The sequence below is a fragment of the Dermacentor silvarum genome, chromosome 3 (genome assembly GCF_013339745.2).
Source record: "Dermacentor silvarum isolate Dsil-2018 chromosome 3, BIME_Dsil_1.4, whole genome shotgun sequence".
Lineage (NCBI taxonomy): Eukaryota > Metazoa > Arthropoda > Arachnida > Ixodida > Ixodidae > Dermacentor > Dermacentor silvarum.
In genome coordinates, this window is record NC_051156.1 from 206,565,078 (window position 1) to 206,581,213 (window position 16,136).

At 45.1% G+C, this 16,136-nt stretch overlaps 1 protein-coding gene across 1 annotated transcript in view; it reads right to left on the reverse strand.

Moving 5' to 3' along the window:
- Nucleotides 1-915: 915 nt before the first annotated feature.
- The window catches only part of LOC119445176 (protein gooseberry), a 35,976-nt gene continuing 20,755 nt past the window's right edge, over nt 916-16,136 (reverse strand). Inside the window, exons 5-10 of the mRNA XM_049664907.1 lie at nt 14,401-14,606; nt 13,159-13,360; nt 10,796-10,914; nt 9,788-10,020; nt 2,484-2,605; nt 916-1,550 (exon numbers count right to left, since the gene is read on the reverse strand). Coding sequence (XP_049520864.1) covers nt 1,444-1,550; nt 2,484-2,605; nt 9,788-10,020; nt 10,796-10,914; nt 13,159-13,360; nt 14,401-14,606 — 989 coding nt within the window. The 3' untranslated portion in view covers nt 916-1,443. The remainder of the gene's footprint in view (nt 1,551-2,483; nt 2,606-9,787; nt 10,021-10,795; nt 10,915-13,158; nt 13,361-14,400; nt 14,607-16,136) is intronic.

Genomic DNA, 16,136 nt, shown 5'->3' on the forward strand with positions numbered 1-16,136 from the left:
TGGGCTCCGTTTCACAAGAACCAATATATTTAGGAAGGATACTAGATCTTATGCACTCTCATTCAAAGCATTTGTAGGAGAAGACATAGGACCTAGTATTCTTTCAGATTATAGTGGTTCTTTGGAAATTGAGCCCATTCTACCGAATTAACAAGATCTCTCTCATATCTGCAACCTGGACAATCCATCAAAATGTGTTCCACAGTTTCTAACCCACCACAGTTACCGCAATGCGGGTTGGTGGTCAGTTCAAGGCGGTAGAGGTAGCTATTGGTGAATGCAGGGTTCAGACGAAGTCAATGATAGACATAGTCTCAATGGGACGGGGAAGCTGATTTGGAAGTGATGATGTTAGGATTGGTTCTATTGAGTGGACAAGCGAGGTTGAAGTGAATACTCCACATGCGATTCCTGTGTACGCATATTTCTTTGCCGCTGGTGATGCATCAGATTTTGTAAAATCTTCGACGTATACTCCTGCTTGCAATACTGTCGAGTTTTTACTCTGATGACACCTAGGCATGGACCCTCTGCATTTATGCAGATCAAGTGTACCGTCTGTTGTGGAATCCAGGCTGGTGACCTTGTGGTCCCCAGATCGTAGTATATCTGGCCAGGGTTAATTCATTCCAATAATTGTAAACTTTCTGCAAAATTTACTTCATTTGGGCATTAGGCACATATGACTGATTCCAATAAATTGGAAGCGATGTTAAATCTCAGAGGAGATCAAGCAGCAAGGGGTACAGTGTCCTGTCAGAGTCATTTCTCTTTACATTCCAAATAATTATCTCTCTCTCTCTCCAGGGCACTAACTGAGAAGCGATGCTGCATAGCACCATTGTGAGCTTGTTCATTGTACACTGTGGCTGCTCTTTCTATAATAATAATAATAAAAAAACAAGGAAGTCTGAAGTTTATTTTTTATTTTCATGACATCCAATCACTCATAATGGTATTTATCTAACAAAAAGCACTGTACATGTTAGTGGATGAACACAGCAGGTGACATACACATATGAGCAAAACGGGAAGTTAAAATAATGTGTGAAGTTGTTATAAAGTTAAACGAAAGGACAAGCAGCCCTTCAAGGAGATTTTTGGGCTCCCAGATGAATATACAGAAAAACCATTTGGCACATATGTTTTCAACAATATTGCCGAGTGGCCAAGCAAGTTTATTTACAACATTCAAAAAGTGCTGCATGGCCTCTTTATAAGATTTTCTGTATTTTCATGCAACGCAGTCATACATAAAGGTATTTACGCAACAGAGAGCACTGTACTTGTTGGAGGATGAAGGGAAGTACAAACATGCCCATAAGAGCAAAATGGGAAGTAATAAACAGAGAAATGAGTTTTTTGATGTAGATGTGTGCAAAGTCTTCTTTGTACAGGCGCGACATCTACGTTCCTAAATGAGCAGTGCTGAAAAACATTGGTTTAGAAAAGTCCTAGTGCAACGGCGTGTTCCCGAGACCTCTGTCGCAGACTTGCTAGAGCCGTGGCTGGCATGTCGAATTCCTTGCACATCTGATTGGCACTTGCTCCTGCAGAAGAGAGGGGGCATACAAAACAAAACCTCTTCGTTATAAAAAATACCCTTAAAATTTGAGTTGAGATAACACCACAATGCTGCGTCATAAGCCGTTCCCAAGACATTCAAAGGGTCACTAAGCACGAACATTAAATTGGTTTAGATTGCTGAAGTATTTTATATTGATGACGACTGCCCCGTTTTCAGCCAGATAATCAAGGTCACACACACAAATGCTTCTGCGTAAGACTGCAATATTGCAGATTCTGGTATGCGACCTCAGTAAATAATTATGGAGGTTGCCAAGCAGCAAAGACAAAAAGAAGAAGAAAAAGAGGTGGGGTGCATGATGTAAACTTGATGCGGGTCCTCAGCTCTGGTATGGGAGAAGGCAGGGCAGAACTGTCACTTGTAGACAAGTTCAGGCAGGAGGTGAGAGTGCCTATGTTGTCAGTGGCAGCATGGCAAACACGACATATCAATTGTCTTCTATCTCCCCCAATAATTAACCAATGTGAATAATTATTCCAGTAGAATGCTCCCTAGGCGACACTCTACAACGTCCAGTGTATAAGCAAAATTTGCAATGGCACCTAATGAGGGGCCCTTTAACAATTAACCAGTGAATATCCGTGACATCACAGGGAGCTTGTGCGAAAGCTTCACGACAGCGCCACCACTAGTCTTTCGTTTTTGCTTAGTTTCTGGGTAACCAAGCGCCGACTTGCAGTAAAAGTGTCCGTTTTGCTATTGCAGAAGCGTAATTTGGTAATACAGCTTAACTTAATATTCCTATTTACTGTCACTTTAAAGGATTGTAACTACATGCATTGCGCAATACTTTGTTTCAGCGATTAGTATATAAGGAAGTCGAGGGCTACATGATAATGCTTTCTGTGCCCAAAACTTTATAACTAATGCAAGAACACTTAGTTTACCGACTTACCAGCAGCAAACTGACTTCCGTACGGAAATGATGGCTTCACATCCATTCCCATGGCGCTGTGAGAGCTGTTGAGGTTGTTGAATGTGCTTGAAATAAATCCTTCTGCGTTTCCAATCATTCCACTGCAAGTAAAATTAATACAAAATATTAGTTTCTTTTTTTCAGTACTGTTAGCTGGCAAACACTGAACTGAACTGTTAGCTACTGCATGTGCACTTGATGATCCAGGATTGTTGCCCTGTGAAGCTTGGCACTATAGTTAATCGTAGGGATGTCAATAAAATAAGCAGTATAATGCTAGCCCGCTTTTGTTGCAGATGGAACTGTCTTTGGGGAGATAGGATACATGCGAGCCGCAATTGCGTAATAAACGCAGTTCCATGCTCTGCCATTGGGTCAACTGAAACTGAAGCTGAAAACCATTTTGTCACCGTGTCACGGAGCGGCATCGTCTCTCGAGACATCGACACGCCGATTAACGGGCGTCAAAAAAAAAAAAAAAAAAAAAGGTTGTGGTCCCACTGCGCGGCATTTAGTTTCGAGAAGGCAACACGTCGATTAACGGGCGTCAAAAACGTCGTTGCACCACGGGGTGGCATCTCGTTTTGAGAAAGCGACACGCCGATTAACGGACCCAGGTGTATGCGTGTGCGGCCGCGTGGTGCAGTGCCGGGGCTCGACCTTGGAGAGAGGGGAATATACCGTCCTTCCCTCCTGGTGAAAGGGGTGCGGGCAAGACTTTCGGGAGGAGTCACGAAATAATTAGGTGAACGCTACATACCGACAGTTCTCCTACATAGGGAACTAGGGAAAGGAGAGGCTATTTAAAGGCAGGTTTTTGGGCCCTGCTAATTAGTCTAGAAGCTGAGCCTGGAATCTGCTGAGAAGCAGTCAAGGAGCTAGTGCCGTCCAGTATCGCCTGGGCCGCCTAGCCGCGTCGGAACTCCAAGTAACTAGTTGACGTACGAGAAGTCAAACCGGGGTCTGCAACGAAGCTCACGGTAGTTGGCCTCAAGTTAGCTCAACCTGCTTGAGGGAAGTCGTCAGATCTAGACTCCCGGAAAACCCAGCCCAGCCATCGCATCGACCTCGACGAGATCGGCCTGCCAGCATTCTTCGGGAAAGCTCTGCGCGCCGACTTCACGGTTTATGGACTTGCTGCTGCTGCCCGGCCATGCGTATATGACACCATTTGTTTTCTTTTGAACTTTGTTTTAGTGGAATACTGTTAAGTGTATTCTTGTATATTTGATACCGCCCTGTTTCATTTTTATATCCACTGTTAATTGCTCGTCATATTGACTTGTCATCATCATTGTGCTATATTAAGTTCAAATGTGTTAGCCTGCCTTGTGTCTTTTTGATTATTTTATTTTATTAATTTGTGTATATTTATCAGTAGATAAATATCTTGTTTTTTTTTACTCCCGACTCTGACTCTTTTCACTGGGTTCGCTCGAGTACGAAACGACCAACCGGCTTGTATACCCCGTCGATCGACTTCGCGCCAACGGCGAACGGGGGACAGCTGCGACATAAACTGGCGTCCGCGACAGGACGTTCTGTACAAAAGCAGCACGGTGAACGACGATCGTGGATATTGATCGATTAGTGCTACTGACACATTCTTGTGCAGTGTCGAAGGCACGTGCATGCGAATTGTGAGCGCAATGTTTTTGGTGGTGTAGCAGCATTTTGGAGGGAATGGAGTTCGAAAAGTTGGTGGAACAAGGCAAACAATTGGGCCTAGAGGGCTCCGAGTTTAGGACATGGATTACGCAACAGCAGGGGCAGGCTCGAGAGAAAAAGCAGAAAGAGCGAGATGAAAAGGAGAAAAAGCGAGTGGCAGCGAAGAAAGCTGGAGAGCGCGAAATACGGTTGTTACAATTAAAGATTCAGCTTATTCAAAGTGGCAACGAGAGCAGGGCCAGCAACGAGCACCTAGAAGTACAGGAGGAGAAGCAGAAATGTCAGGCGCCTGTAGAAGTCGCGCACGGAAAATGCGAACAGGTCGCATGCACGGTTCTGCCGATGGTAGAAAGAGAGGCTAATCTTTGTGAGCCTAAAGGTACAGTCACAGGCGAGGCGAGATCCGTAGACCGTGGCGTAGTTGTTGAGGAACCCGTTGATGGGTACCGGATTGAGCGCGATGAGATACTGTGCCAATGGAATGCTAGAGAAGCAGCTAGGTCAGCTGTGGACGATCCGGCACAGTTATCTTGGGAGTACGTCGCGAAGGTAGCTGTTGCAGAAGTAGTCGGAAGTGGCACTAACTCGTTAGGCAAGAGCACCAGTGTAGAGCTCAATCGGTCAGAAAAGTGCTCTAAAGCACAATGCGGGCAGGACAGAGCAGTTGTGGACAGCTCTCGGGTATGCGAGCTGCGTTGCGCAGGAGAAAATACCGGCATTGTCTCGAGTTGTTTGCGGCTTTCCGCCACTGAAGGTGGGATTGAGAGGGGTGATTCACCCGCTAATCATCCAGACCGTGCGGTTGAGGTGGCAATCGTGACCGACGATATGCGTGCCGGTCATCACGAGATGCGAGCGGAAGAACCAGCAAGCGTGCTAGGAGAAAGAATCGGTGTCGCAGAGTCCGGAATACGACAGAGAAGGCAACGCAGCCGAGTGAAACAAAAGGCGCTAATCCCTGTGGGAAGCGCAGTGAAGGATTTGGAAAGGCCAGTTGGCCGACTGCAATGTCTCCAGTAGGAGCGCGTCCGAGCCGCCGGGTGAGGAGGCAAGGAAAGGGCCGTTCGGCGCGGGGGCGGACAAAAGCAAGGGTCCATGCATTATGTTCCCTCTCGTTCGGTTCCTTGCAAGGCGTGCAAGGCATGGCACAGGAGAGAGAGCCGGTACGGTGCCGCCAATTAGTCATACGCGTCAGTGAAGTCGCAGTGCGATGTCTGAGAGGCACGTTACCTGTCTGTAAAGTGTCGGGGGTGGGCAGCGAGAAGGACCTACGTGCCGTTTGTATTCCCTCGTTGGCAAGACGAGCTGTCAGACCGCGCCCGCCTCGGGTACGGCTTAATAAGGATATGGCGCTACCATAAGCTACTTGAAATGAAAGCGACGCAGGTTTTGGAGAAACAGTTGGTTTGTTTCTTTATTTTTCTGTGTTCGGTTAATCTTTTGGAGATCTCCGATACTAAAGATCGTTTGAATAAGCAAGTTTAGAGCTTTGTGTAAATTGTTTTAGAAGCTCTACGATATTCTAAAAGAGCTGGTTAGCGCGCGCATAAATTTTTTGAAACTTTGTTTTCTTGGTATGTCGTTCTTTCTTAGGCGGGTAGACTTCTTGAGTGAGATACCCTGGCAGCGCCAAGTCTAGGTTATTTGTTTGAATCAAGTCTGGCGTGCTGGAGTATCGGTTCACTTTACGGAAGTTGTTCCGATATATTTTTTTTTTCTTTGAGAGTAAGTGCTTTATTTGAAGGAGCCGTTGTGTAACCGTACCTGTTGGAAATTGTGTGTACCGTTCCGCGGTACACACAATTTCAAGCGTGTCTTGCGCGGACAAAGGGAAGCAAAAGCACTGGCGCGTGTCTCGCGCGTGTATTTAGAACGCGGCAGCATTTTTTAAAGTTTCATTTAGTGCATGGAAGTGCTTTGCAATACGCGCGAATGTTCTTGTAGTCTTGAGCGCGTGGTTTGCGCAAGATTTTTTTCCAGTTGCACTAGTACGTTTATTAAAACGGATGTGGAGTGCGAACAGATGGTTCATGGCGTTTGTGCTGCATATGATATTTTCAGTGCCATTTATATAGGGCCATTCTGCAGTGAAGTTGGAGAAATTTTGTGTTGTATGCATAGAAGTGTAGTGTTCTGTTCAATAATTTTTTTTGTATAGTACACGATGTATATTGTATGTATAATGTTATGTATACATGGAACGATGTTCTTTTTCTTGTTTTTTTTTGCGCGAAAATGCCGCTCGCGCAAGAGAATATTATGTTATAATATTCTGAAATTGGGGGGGGGGGGGGGGGGGGCAGTGTCACAGAGCGGCATAGTCTCTCGAGACATCGACACGCCGATTAACCGGCGGCAAAAAAACGTCGTGGTCCCACTGTGCGGCATTTAGTTTCAAGAATGCGACACGCCGATTAACGGGCGTCAAAAACGTCGTGGCCCCACGGGTGGCATCTCGTTTCGAGAAAGGGACAAGCCGATTAACGGACCCAGGTGCGTGCGTGTGCGTGCGTGTGGTGCAGTGCCGGGGCTCGACCTTGGAGAGAGGAGAATATACCGTCCTTCCCTCCTGGTGAAAGGGGTGCGGCCAAGACTTTTGGGAGGAGTCATGAAATAAGTGGGTGAACACTGCATACCGGCAGTTCCCCTACATAGGGAACTAGGGAAACGAGACGCTATTTAAGCGCAGGTTTTGGGCCCTGCTAATTAGTCTAGAAGCTGAGCTTATAATCTGCTGAGAAGCAGTCAAGGAGCTAGTGCCGTCCAGTATCGCCTGGGCCACCTAGCCGCGTTGGAACTCCAAGTAACTATAGTTGACGTACGAGACGTCAAACCGGGGTCTGCAACGAAGCTCATGCATGGTAGTTCGCCTTAAGTTAGCTCAACCTGCTTGAGGGAAGTCGTCAGATCTAGACTCCAGGGAAACCCAGCCCAGCAATCGCATGCACCTCGACAAGCTCTGCGCGCCGACTTCACGGTTTATGGACTTGCTGCTGTTGCCCGCCATGCGTATGACACCATTTGTATTCTTTTGAACTTTGTTTTAGTGAAATACTGTGAAGTGTATTCTTGTATATTTTATCCGCGCCCTGTTTCATTTTTATATCCACTGTTAATTGCTCGTCATATTTATTTGTCATCATCATTGCGCTATATTAAGTGCAAGTGTGTTAGTCTGTCTTGTGTTTTTTGATTATTTTATTTGATTAATTTGTGTATGTTGTTTTTTTTGTTTACTCCCGACTCTGGCTCTTCTCACTGTGTTCGCTCGAGTACGGAACGACCAACCGGCTTGTATACCCCGTCGATCGACTTCGCGCCAACGGCAAACGGGTGACAGCTGTGACACACCGACTTTGGGAACACTACGCAAAACTGATGTCATTCTCAGAATTCGTTCCGAGTGGATATCCCTTTCAATGTCGCCGATGTGCTGTAGAGCAATTATTTCTGAGTAATTCTCAAAACTTAATTAGCACAATATTTATTTTGATTTCTCGTGCAAGATCATTTTCGTGTACGAGAATAATCCATCTCAAGAAGTAGAATTTATCTGCATACCACTTGCGATCCTTAAAAATTCGGTTTACAATAAAAAAAACATTGTTATTACACTATTTTTTTAAAGGTTTATTTGTAACACAAGAGCAAAAAAAAAAAAAAAAAAGAAGCACACATCTTAGGAAGTAAATTAGGAGGTCTCAAAGTAGAACTGTGCGGGGGACCTCCTGTTTTACAATGCATACGATATAATCACATAAACAGCAGCAGGATGCATCCAACAAGCGATTACGACTTTACACAAATCAGAATGTTATATAAAAACAAAATAACAAGATAATACAATAAAAATAAAGAAATGTCATAAAAAGGTTGTTTCATTATGATAAGCTAACAAAGGCATAAAAACAGATTATGAAGATAGTTTAACTTGTGAATTTAAAGCAATACAACACGAACGTCTTTATTTAAAATCTCTATGAACAATGAGTGAAGAAATTTATACGTGGTAGAAATTCCCACAAAAATACTAGAAAACACAACCGCAGAACATACAAAGACGAAAAGGAAAATCGGCAAAAAAAATCGGCAAGAAAAAAAAAAAAAGAAACAAAGACAAAGAGAAAGATCACAGAGGAAGCAGCTCTTGTAACAATTTTATTTTTAATTTCGTTTAAAGGAGTAGAAAGAAGAGGTAACCCTAATGTCTGCAGCAATTGCATTCCAAACACTTATACCAGTGAATCTGAGGGTAAACTTTCCATAATTTGATGTGATTTGCCGTAAAAGGAGGTTGTTAATTCTGTTCATAAAACCTTGTGTTGTATGAATTATCGATGTGACACAAAGAAAGGACGTCCGTAGGTTTGTCAAGATGAATGAAGCGAACATGAGAAGCAATAACTTATATTGAAAAATACCGAAGGGGTAGAATACGAAGAAGTTGGTAAAGAGGCAGGGAATGGCATCGCAGTGGTGTAAATGTCATGAGCTTCAATGCTTGGTTTTGGAGGCGTTCTAAAGGCTTGAGGTGAGTAGGATATGTGTTTCCCCATGTAGACACACAGTATGTTAAATGGCTGCCTTTATTTTCATGATATAATGAAGTCAGAATATGTGGTGCAAAGTACACACATGCTTTGATGAGAACATGAATACCAAATGACACTTTGTGCAGTAATGAACTCACATGGCAGTGGTATTTTAGGTGTTTGTCAAGGGTAACACCAAGAAATGTCATTTTTTCAGATATCGGTAGTACATAGTTATTAAAAGAAATAGTTATAGGATTTACTAATACTTTTGGTGGACTATGGAAGAGGACAAACATTGTCTTAACTGGATTTATACGCAGTTGGTTTAAGGGACACCATGCATGGACGTTGGAGAGGTCAGTAATTGAATGTAGCTTCACTATAAGCTGGAGCAGCACGGCTGAAACGTGGACACCAAGAAAAACGCACACCACAGATGGAACGCTAGCTCTAGACAACGAACTAATGCTCCGAGATATTTCCAGTGTTTCAGGAGAAAAAGAAACACCACTGAAAAATGGCAAAGCGACAGGCTACGAAGGGCAGCAGGCGTCTTTTTTGTCTTTCATTTTCCCTTGAAGCGCTGGAAATGTCTCGGATGTCTAAGCTCGAACGAGCTCGGCTGTCTGCATTTAGTACATATAACCCTCACCAAGATGGTATTACTACAAATTTATGCTAGTAGCTAAATAGCTCATGTCCGTCATTGAAGTATTTCTGCGCCTCTGGTCGAACTCGGCGACACAAGATGGCGCCACCAACACTGCTACTCACGTTTACGTCATCGTTGTTTCAAAATGTATATGTTTATTTTTTATTTGTAACACCTTCATGGTACATGGTACATTGCAGATGGGAGGAGTAAAAAGTATGTAATTTTTTTACATACCGTAGCCTTGTTAGGGCTGTGGTAAGGCATTTCCAAATGTATATGGAAAGGCTAAAAACTCTTTATCTGAGGGCTGGCCGCAGGCTTTAGGGCATGGCAAATTTTGCGACAGACAGTACGTGTCACCGCGAAAAAAAAAAGGAGCTTGATACTACGCCGTTGTTAGGTGCGTATATTGTCCTGCCACATACCCGAAGTTGTCCGACGCGGCCGCAGCGCCGAACGCCCCGTGGTGTCCGAAGACGCTGGTGGCCGCCGGCGCGTCCGCCCTGGCTGACAGCGCTGCTGCCGAGCTGACGAGACTTGGCGACCAGCCGGCCATGTCGTTGGCCGCACTCAGAGCCGGTATGTGGAAATCCGGCACGCTGAGCGAGGACGGGCCTCCCGCAGTTCCGCTTCCGTTACCGCTGAGCAGGCCATAGACCTGCGGACGAAGCGATCGAAGGGGCTATAGTTAGCAATTAATGACTACTGCTTGTCAAAGAAGAAAAATTTGCTGACTGTGCTCTATAAGTACCAGGCTGCCACCTGGCTATCGGTCAGCAGTATGAAGAGGACGGAGGAGACGGCATAGAAGGTGTAAAGAGCAGAGCTATAAAAATAGCGAACGCAAGCAGCTTAGGGCACCCAAAGGGTGTACGGTCAACAACGCCAAGCTTTTGCAAAGTCGGGGAGCTTTTGAAATAACGGATGCAAAGTTAGCCTATTATATCCGTCCTGCGTACAAAAGAACAGCGTCCGCTTGCCTGGGCTATTTTTAAAGCTATTTCATTGCTCGTAGCAGACAGTGCGAGTACAGTAATAACTGCACGGTACAGAAAAATTACACCCGGCTCAAGCGACATCCGTATACATCCGATATATATATTATTTGCTTCTGTATCCGGTGCGGTCGGAATGCAAAAGCGCATGTGCACTTGTGTACCATGATTTTCTTGCTCGTTGAAGAACCCTAGGCGATCGAAATTAATCCGGTAACGGCCCCACTACGGAATACCCATAGCCTGTGCGTGGCTTTACGAAGTTAGGCCGTGAAATTTACGATAAACCATGGCGAGACACTCGATTCTCACTAAGTTAAGAGCTTCATTAAGAGCAAGAGCTTCATTTGATAGCCTGCTCCATATGCAGAATATAGTTATATATAGGTCTTCAACAGCAGCTAAGTGGAGCTACGTTCTCGCGTCATAGTATCTTACCTGTTGAGGCAAAGGGTCCCCGTTGATGCAGGACTCTGTCGCGTACGAGCCGTACCCTGGCTGCAACACTGAGCTCGACGATGCCAGAGACTGATGCGAGCGGTGCCACGCTGTGGTGTCTGCGATCAGTGAAAATAAATATACCAGTTTAGAACACTGACGTCCCCAGGTTTCAATATAACTAGCATGTCATGTCATTCTCTAAAAAAATAATTAAACATTTCCTTATTTCTATCGTATCAATACAAGAAAATATAGCTCCCATATGTAGCTTCCCTAAGCTTTTGAAGCAACAAGAATTCTTCCTCATACACACTTCCCTTCCATGACCTTAACAGCGACTCTACTTTTGTTCGTGATCATTATAAGCCTGAAATATCGGGGACACCGGAATTGAAGGTTGTGCGACGCCACTGCTTGATTATCTTTATCGCAAAAATTTAAATAAAATCCTCCAACCAAGAAGGTAGAAAAGAATGGCTGTTGCAAACTACTTTTATGAAACCGGTTCAACGTTTTCCAGCTCCTCTCACGGACATGTTTGCCATCCTTCTTTCTATGTCATGATTTGGAATTATTTTTAAGGAGACATGCTAGGTGAGTCGTACGGCTTATATTGGGGCGACGAAGAGGTCAATACACTAGAGAGAGCGAGGGAAATGAAAAAAAAAAAATGACGAAATACTTTGTGAATAGAAAAAAAAAAAAAGAAAAAAAGTCGCAGTGTCGCCCGAAAGTCGAAGCATTGATAGCGATAACAATGTATTGCACTACACGAAGTAAGGTTCATTGTTTTATCTGGCCGTTTAATTTGCAATAAGTATTCGCTTACTAATTAAATTAACAAGCACAGTGTCACGATGAATCACTCAATGAATGCGAACACTCGCTGTCACAATGCTGGCGTGATGTAGAACGCCGGCCTCGGGGAGCGTACCGTTTCGCGCTGCCTCTCGCTTCAGCGGGTGTCCGACACTTGCGCGATTCGGTAATGCACTGCTTCTGAATAAAAGATTGGTTCTACCTTCCTCCTCACGCACGAAGACGCCAGTGTTCAGTCGAGCACATGCCTTTAAATGTGGCTTCGCTGCACAAAGGGTACTAGTGCTGGAAAGCCAAATAATTCGCTACAGGCTGCGATTTTGGTGGCGAGCGGCGCACGATATGCAATGCCTGAAAATTTCAATGCATGCCATGTAGAAGTATACGTCGTTGGTTTTTGTTTGTAAAATCGAATATACAGGAACATTAGCCAAGCATTTGATTTTCGCTTCCCACCCTAGGAAAGCATATGCGACGCCCGCTAGGACTGATATCTGTTAATGGCCCAACTTTAAGGCGCACGACATCTTCCTGGCCAATAAAGTAAGCTCTGACAGGAAGGTTTCTTTTTTCCCCCTCTCATTGTACATTTAAAAGGGCGCAAAGATGCACTGTGCAGAAACTAGTAGAGCTACTCGAACACAATTATGACAATGCCCTGAATCAGCCATATGACCCAGGCATCGGTGAAAAGCCTTTACCGTTGATCACGAACACAAAACATTAAGGATCAAAACAAACCATCGCAATACTACGTTTAACTCGTGGCGAGAAAACTCCGTCGCTGTTGCCGCGATGGAGTTTTCTATCTCACCCTCGCGCGCCACCGCGCCACACAGGGGAAAGGGCGCGTTGGAATGCGTGGAATCTCAATGGCCGTTATCGCAACGCAACGTTATCATTCCTTAGCGACGAAAAATTTCGAACAGAAGCCGTCAAAGTCAAAGACGTCACAGTGAGCTGGCGCAGGAAACCTCAAAGCGTTGTCGGCAGCCGTCTTTCGTTTAAGAACGCATCATGCCTGGGCCGTATCAAGCCCCGTCTAGCTCACAGTAAGGATTTTTTTTTAGCATTGTTGAAAGCTAATCTACCAATGCAGCTCAACTCGCTTATTTTTTGCCTCTCTATCTTTAGGGACCATTTAACGTTACAGCTATTGTTATCCGCCCTATAGCTTTTCGCTAAGTCCTTGACTTATTTTCAAGCTACTTGACGAAGACCTGAGTTACCGAGGAAGAGTGCCAGCTATACTAGTATGATAGCTTAGACGAAGATCAACAATTATACGATACGTGCACGTTTCTGCTACAGATTTATTTATTCTACTCATTATGTTACTCTGATTGCGGTACTTGTTGACTTATTGTGCCTTCTAGTTTTTGTATGTGACTATGATATTTGTACATTACAGGCACAAGCCGTAATTTACAAGCCCCCCCTCAATGCATGCTCCTTCAAGCCGAATCTTGAAGCTGTATAAGCTAGCTATCTGCAAATGTTGATGTCAAATATAAAAGTTGATTAGACTTGACTTTGCTCACCGTGGTGCTGGAGCCCCGCGGAGGCCATGCCGGAGTCCAGGTGTGGGTGGTGGTGGTGGTGCGTCGTCGCTGCGGCGCTGACAACCGGAGCAGCGGCTGCCGCCTGCGCGTAGCCCTGCAGCAGCTGGCTGCTGAAGGCGGCGCCTGCGGGTTGGCTGCCCACCTGCTTGCGCCAGCGGGCGCGTCGGTTGCTGAACCATACCTGCAGTGCGCGCAGCGTTGTGGGGAACGGTGAGATAGGAATGCAGTAAGCGCTCGCTATAGCGAAGTCGTCGGGGACAAGAAATTGACTTCGTTATAAGCGGAATTTCGTCAAAGGTGGTGCGGCTGTTGAAGAGTCATATAGCAACGAGAGAACAGAGCTGCTCTCGATACTGACTATACATGACAGTTGGGAAATTCTGTTGACGCCCGTATACAAAGCGGCCTGTTCTGTTATCATCATGTGGTGCAATTAGTTTGGAGAAGCTGCCGTCACATGGCGGAGTGACGTTTGCAGCGACTTTTTTTTTCTTTTGCCTCGGCAGATTGGCACGAAGAAACGCAAATGTATGCTGCACCGAGTTGTCCCGTGCTTATACACCACTTCGCACTAATTAAGCGGTATCTGATACTACTTCACTTCAAATAATCTGGTATAAAATGTATGCGCTGCGGTCTGGACCATGCGATCCCGGCTGCGGCGGCCGCATTCCGGCGGAATGCAAAAATTCCCGTGTACTTATGTTTAGGTGCACGTTCAAGAGCCCCAAGTGGTAAAAATTAATCCGGAGTCCTCCACTATACGGCGTGCTTCATAATCAGATCGTGGTTATGGCACGTACCCAGAATTCAATGTAATTTTTTAAACACCAGTCTTATTTATATGTCTCATATTTTCATCCGCTTCTAAGGGAATACATCACTCAAAGACAGACACATCCATCCATATAATTTGTATAATGTAACTCAATCCTCTCAGCGAAACAAATTCGGCAACATCGGCACCCTTGACTCGGCAATAAACTGAATTAAACCGAAATGAGTAATTCGACATTCGTGACCGCACGGTCACACTGAGACATAACTGGTCGAACAAACTGGAAAATTTGGCGCTCCTTTTGTCTATCTATAATGAACAATTTCTCGCCAAATGAATGGAAACAGAGCTTTGAAAGAAATGCTTTACCATACTAAGCTTGTTTACACTGTAAGTTTATTTAATGCGGGAAAAAAGAGGGCAAAGAAACGTGCAGTGCTTGCCTGAACTCGGTTTTCGGTGAGCTTGGTCCTCTGCGCGAGCTCCTCGCGCGTGTACACGTCCGGGTACTGGGTGCGCTCAAAGGCACGCTCCAAGGCGTCCAGCTGCTCGGCGGAGAACGTGGTACGCGAACGGCGCGTCTTGCGCTTCAGCAGCAGGCCCGGCTCCGAGTCGCAGTCGGAGTCGTCGTCCAGACCGCTCAGCCGACCTGAGTGTATGCGAGCGTCGTGTATATACATAAGATGATGGAGGAGGTTGATTAGACGTGCTGGCTTATACAGGGCCAAGTGCTTAGTTTCCATATACTGAAAACGAGGGCCAGGCGCTTATAGGATATGTATACTCACATACTGAAAACCGCAAAAGGCGCGCTGACTATATATATCTATAAAGGCTTTATTCTGCACGTGGCAAAATACCGCTTGAGTTTGTATGTTTTTTGCCGGTTGTTTCTTTCTGTAGGCCTTACTGTATTACTTTACTACTGTAGTTTGTCACCGGCGTGTTTTAAAATTGCGAGTGTGCTCTTGGCTGCGTACACGTGCGTATAAGGAAAGCTCAAGATGTGGTGCCATTCAATGAGTGTGCACGGTACTCAGCCCGCACAAAGGCAGTGATTGTTGCGCGGGCTAGTGGAGGAGGAGGAAAAAGAAGAATGCGCCATCATTGGCGCAGTCAGCTATAGTGATAAATTGTATGGATGTACAACTTGGCTGTACAGCGCGAAGTCCAGAGGCAAAGTGCCTCGAGTGGCCAGTCGCGCTGTCAGTCTTGCATGTATTCGCGGGTTTCTTTCAGGCTCGGAAAAACACTTATGTAGCGCATATTGAGCAACAGAAAGCTGTATAGGGAGTTTCCCATGTTGCTCCACAATTTTCTCATTGAAACTTTTCATCTAATTATAATAATTGAGAAGTTGATTACCTGATTAAGACTAATTATGTATATAGGTGGAATGCAAAAAAATAATCCGAGTATCTCCAAGCAAAGGCAAACAACATTACCTTGGTTCTGTCCAGCTATGTGGCATTTGCATACTTTTTAAAATATTGGTGCATGATATTTGGGACACCCTGTATACACAGGCAGTTAATTCACCCCATGCTTTCTTTGACTTGATTGCCTGCCTGTTGGCTTCACATGGTTGAACTGGAAACGTGTTTCTGCACTGTATATATCTGGCACCCGGAAGAATTGTGATACATTGATTTAAAAGGAAGAGAAGCACAGGAAATACTTGTCGCTGGAGTTTATTTTTTCTAATTGGGAAATTTGTCCCTATCTTATCATTTAACAAAAAGCAAATAAAAAAACGCAATGGTACAACGATCAGTAAGAGTTCATACAATTGTGACAATTAATTGGTTTCTTAGCTAAGCAAAACGTAGAAGACCAAGTCCTGTCATCAACACCGGTGAAATGTATCACCATTCAATCGACAGCCTCATAGTGCAAAACAACAATAATAATAAAATACGACGACGACATTGACAAAAGGCTACCGCAGATATATATCTACGGAAACGCTCCTTTTGCATGCCATGCGAAAAGACGGAGCGCGATCCATCCAGATCGACGTTGTCGCGCGCGCGCTCACACGCGCCTGTTTTCGCGTATAATGTCGCGATATGGGACGTCCCACAATGGGAAAGGGGGGAGTGAGGCGAGCCCGAGTCCGAACTCGGCGGGGCGTTCCGGGCGACCGACCAATGAGCGTGTTTCCTGTTTACGCCCTGGT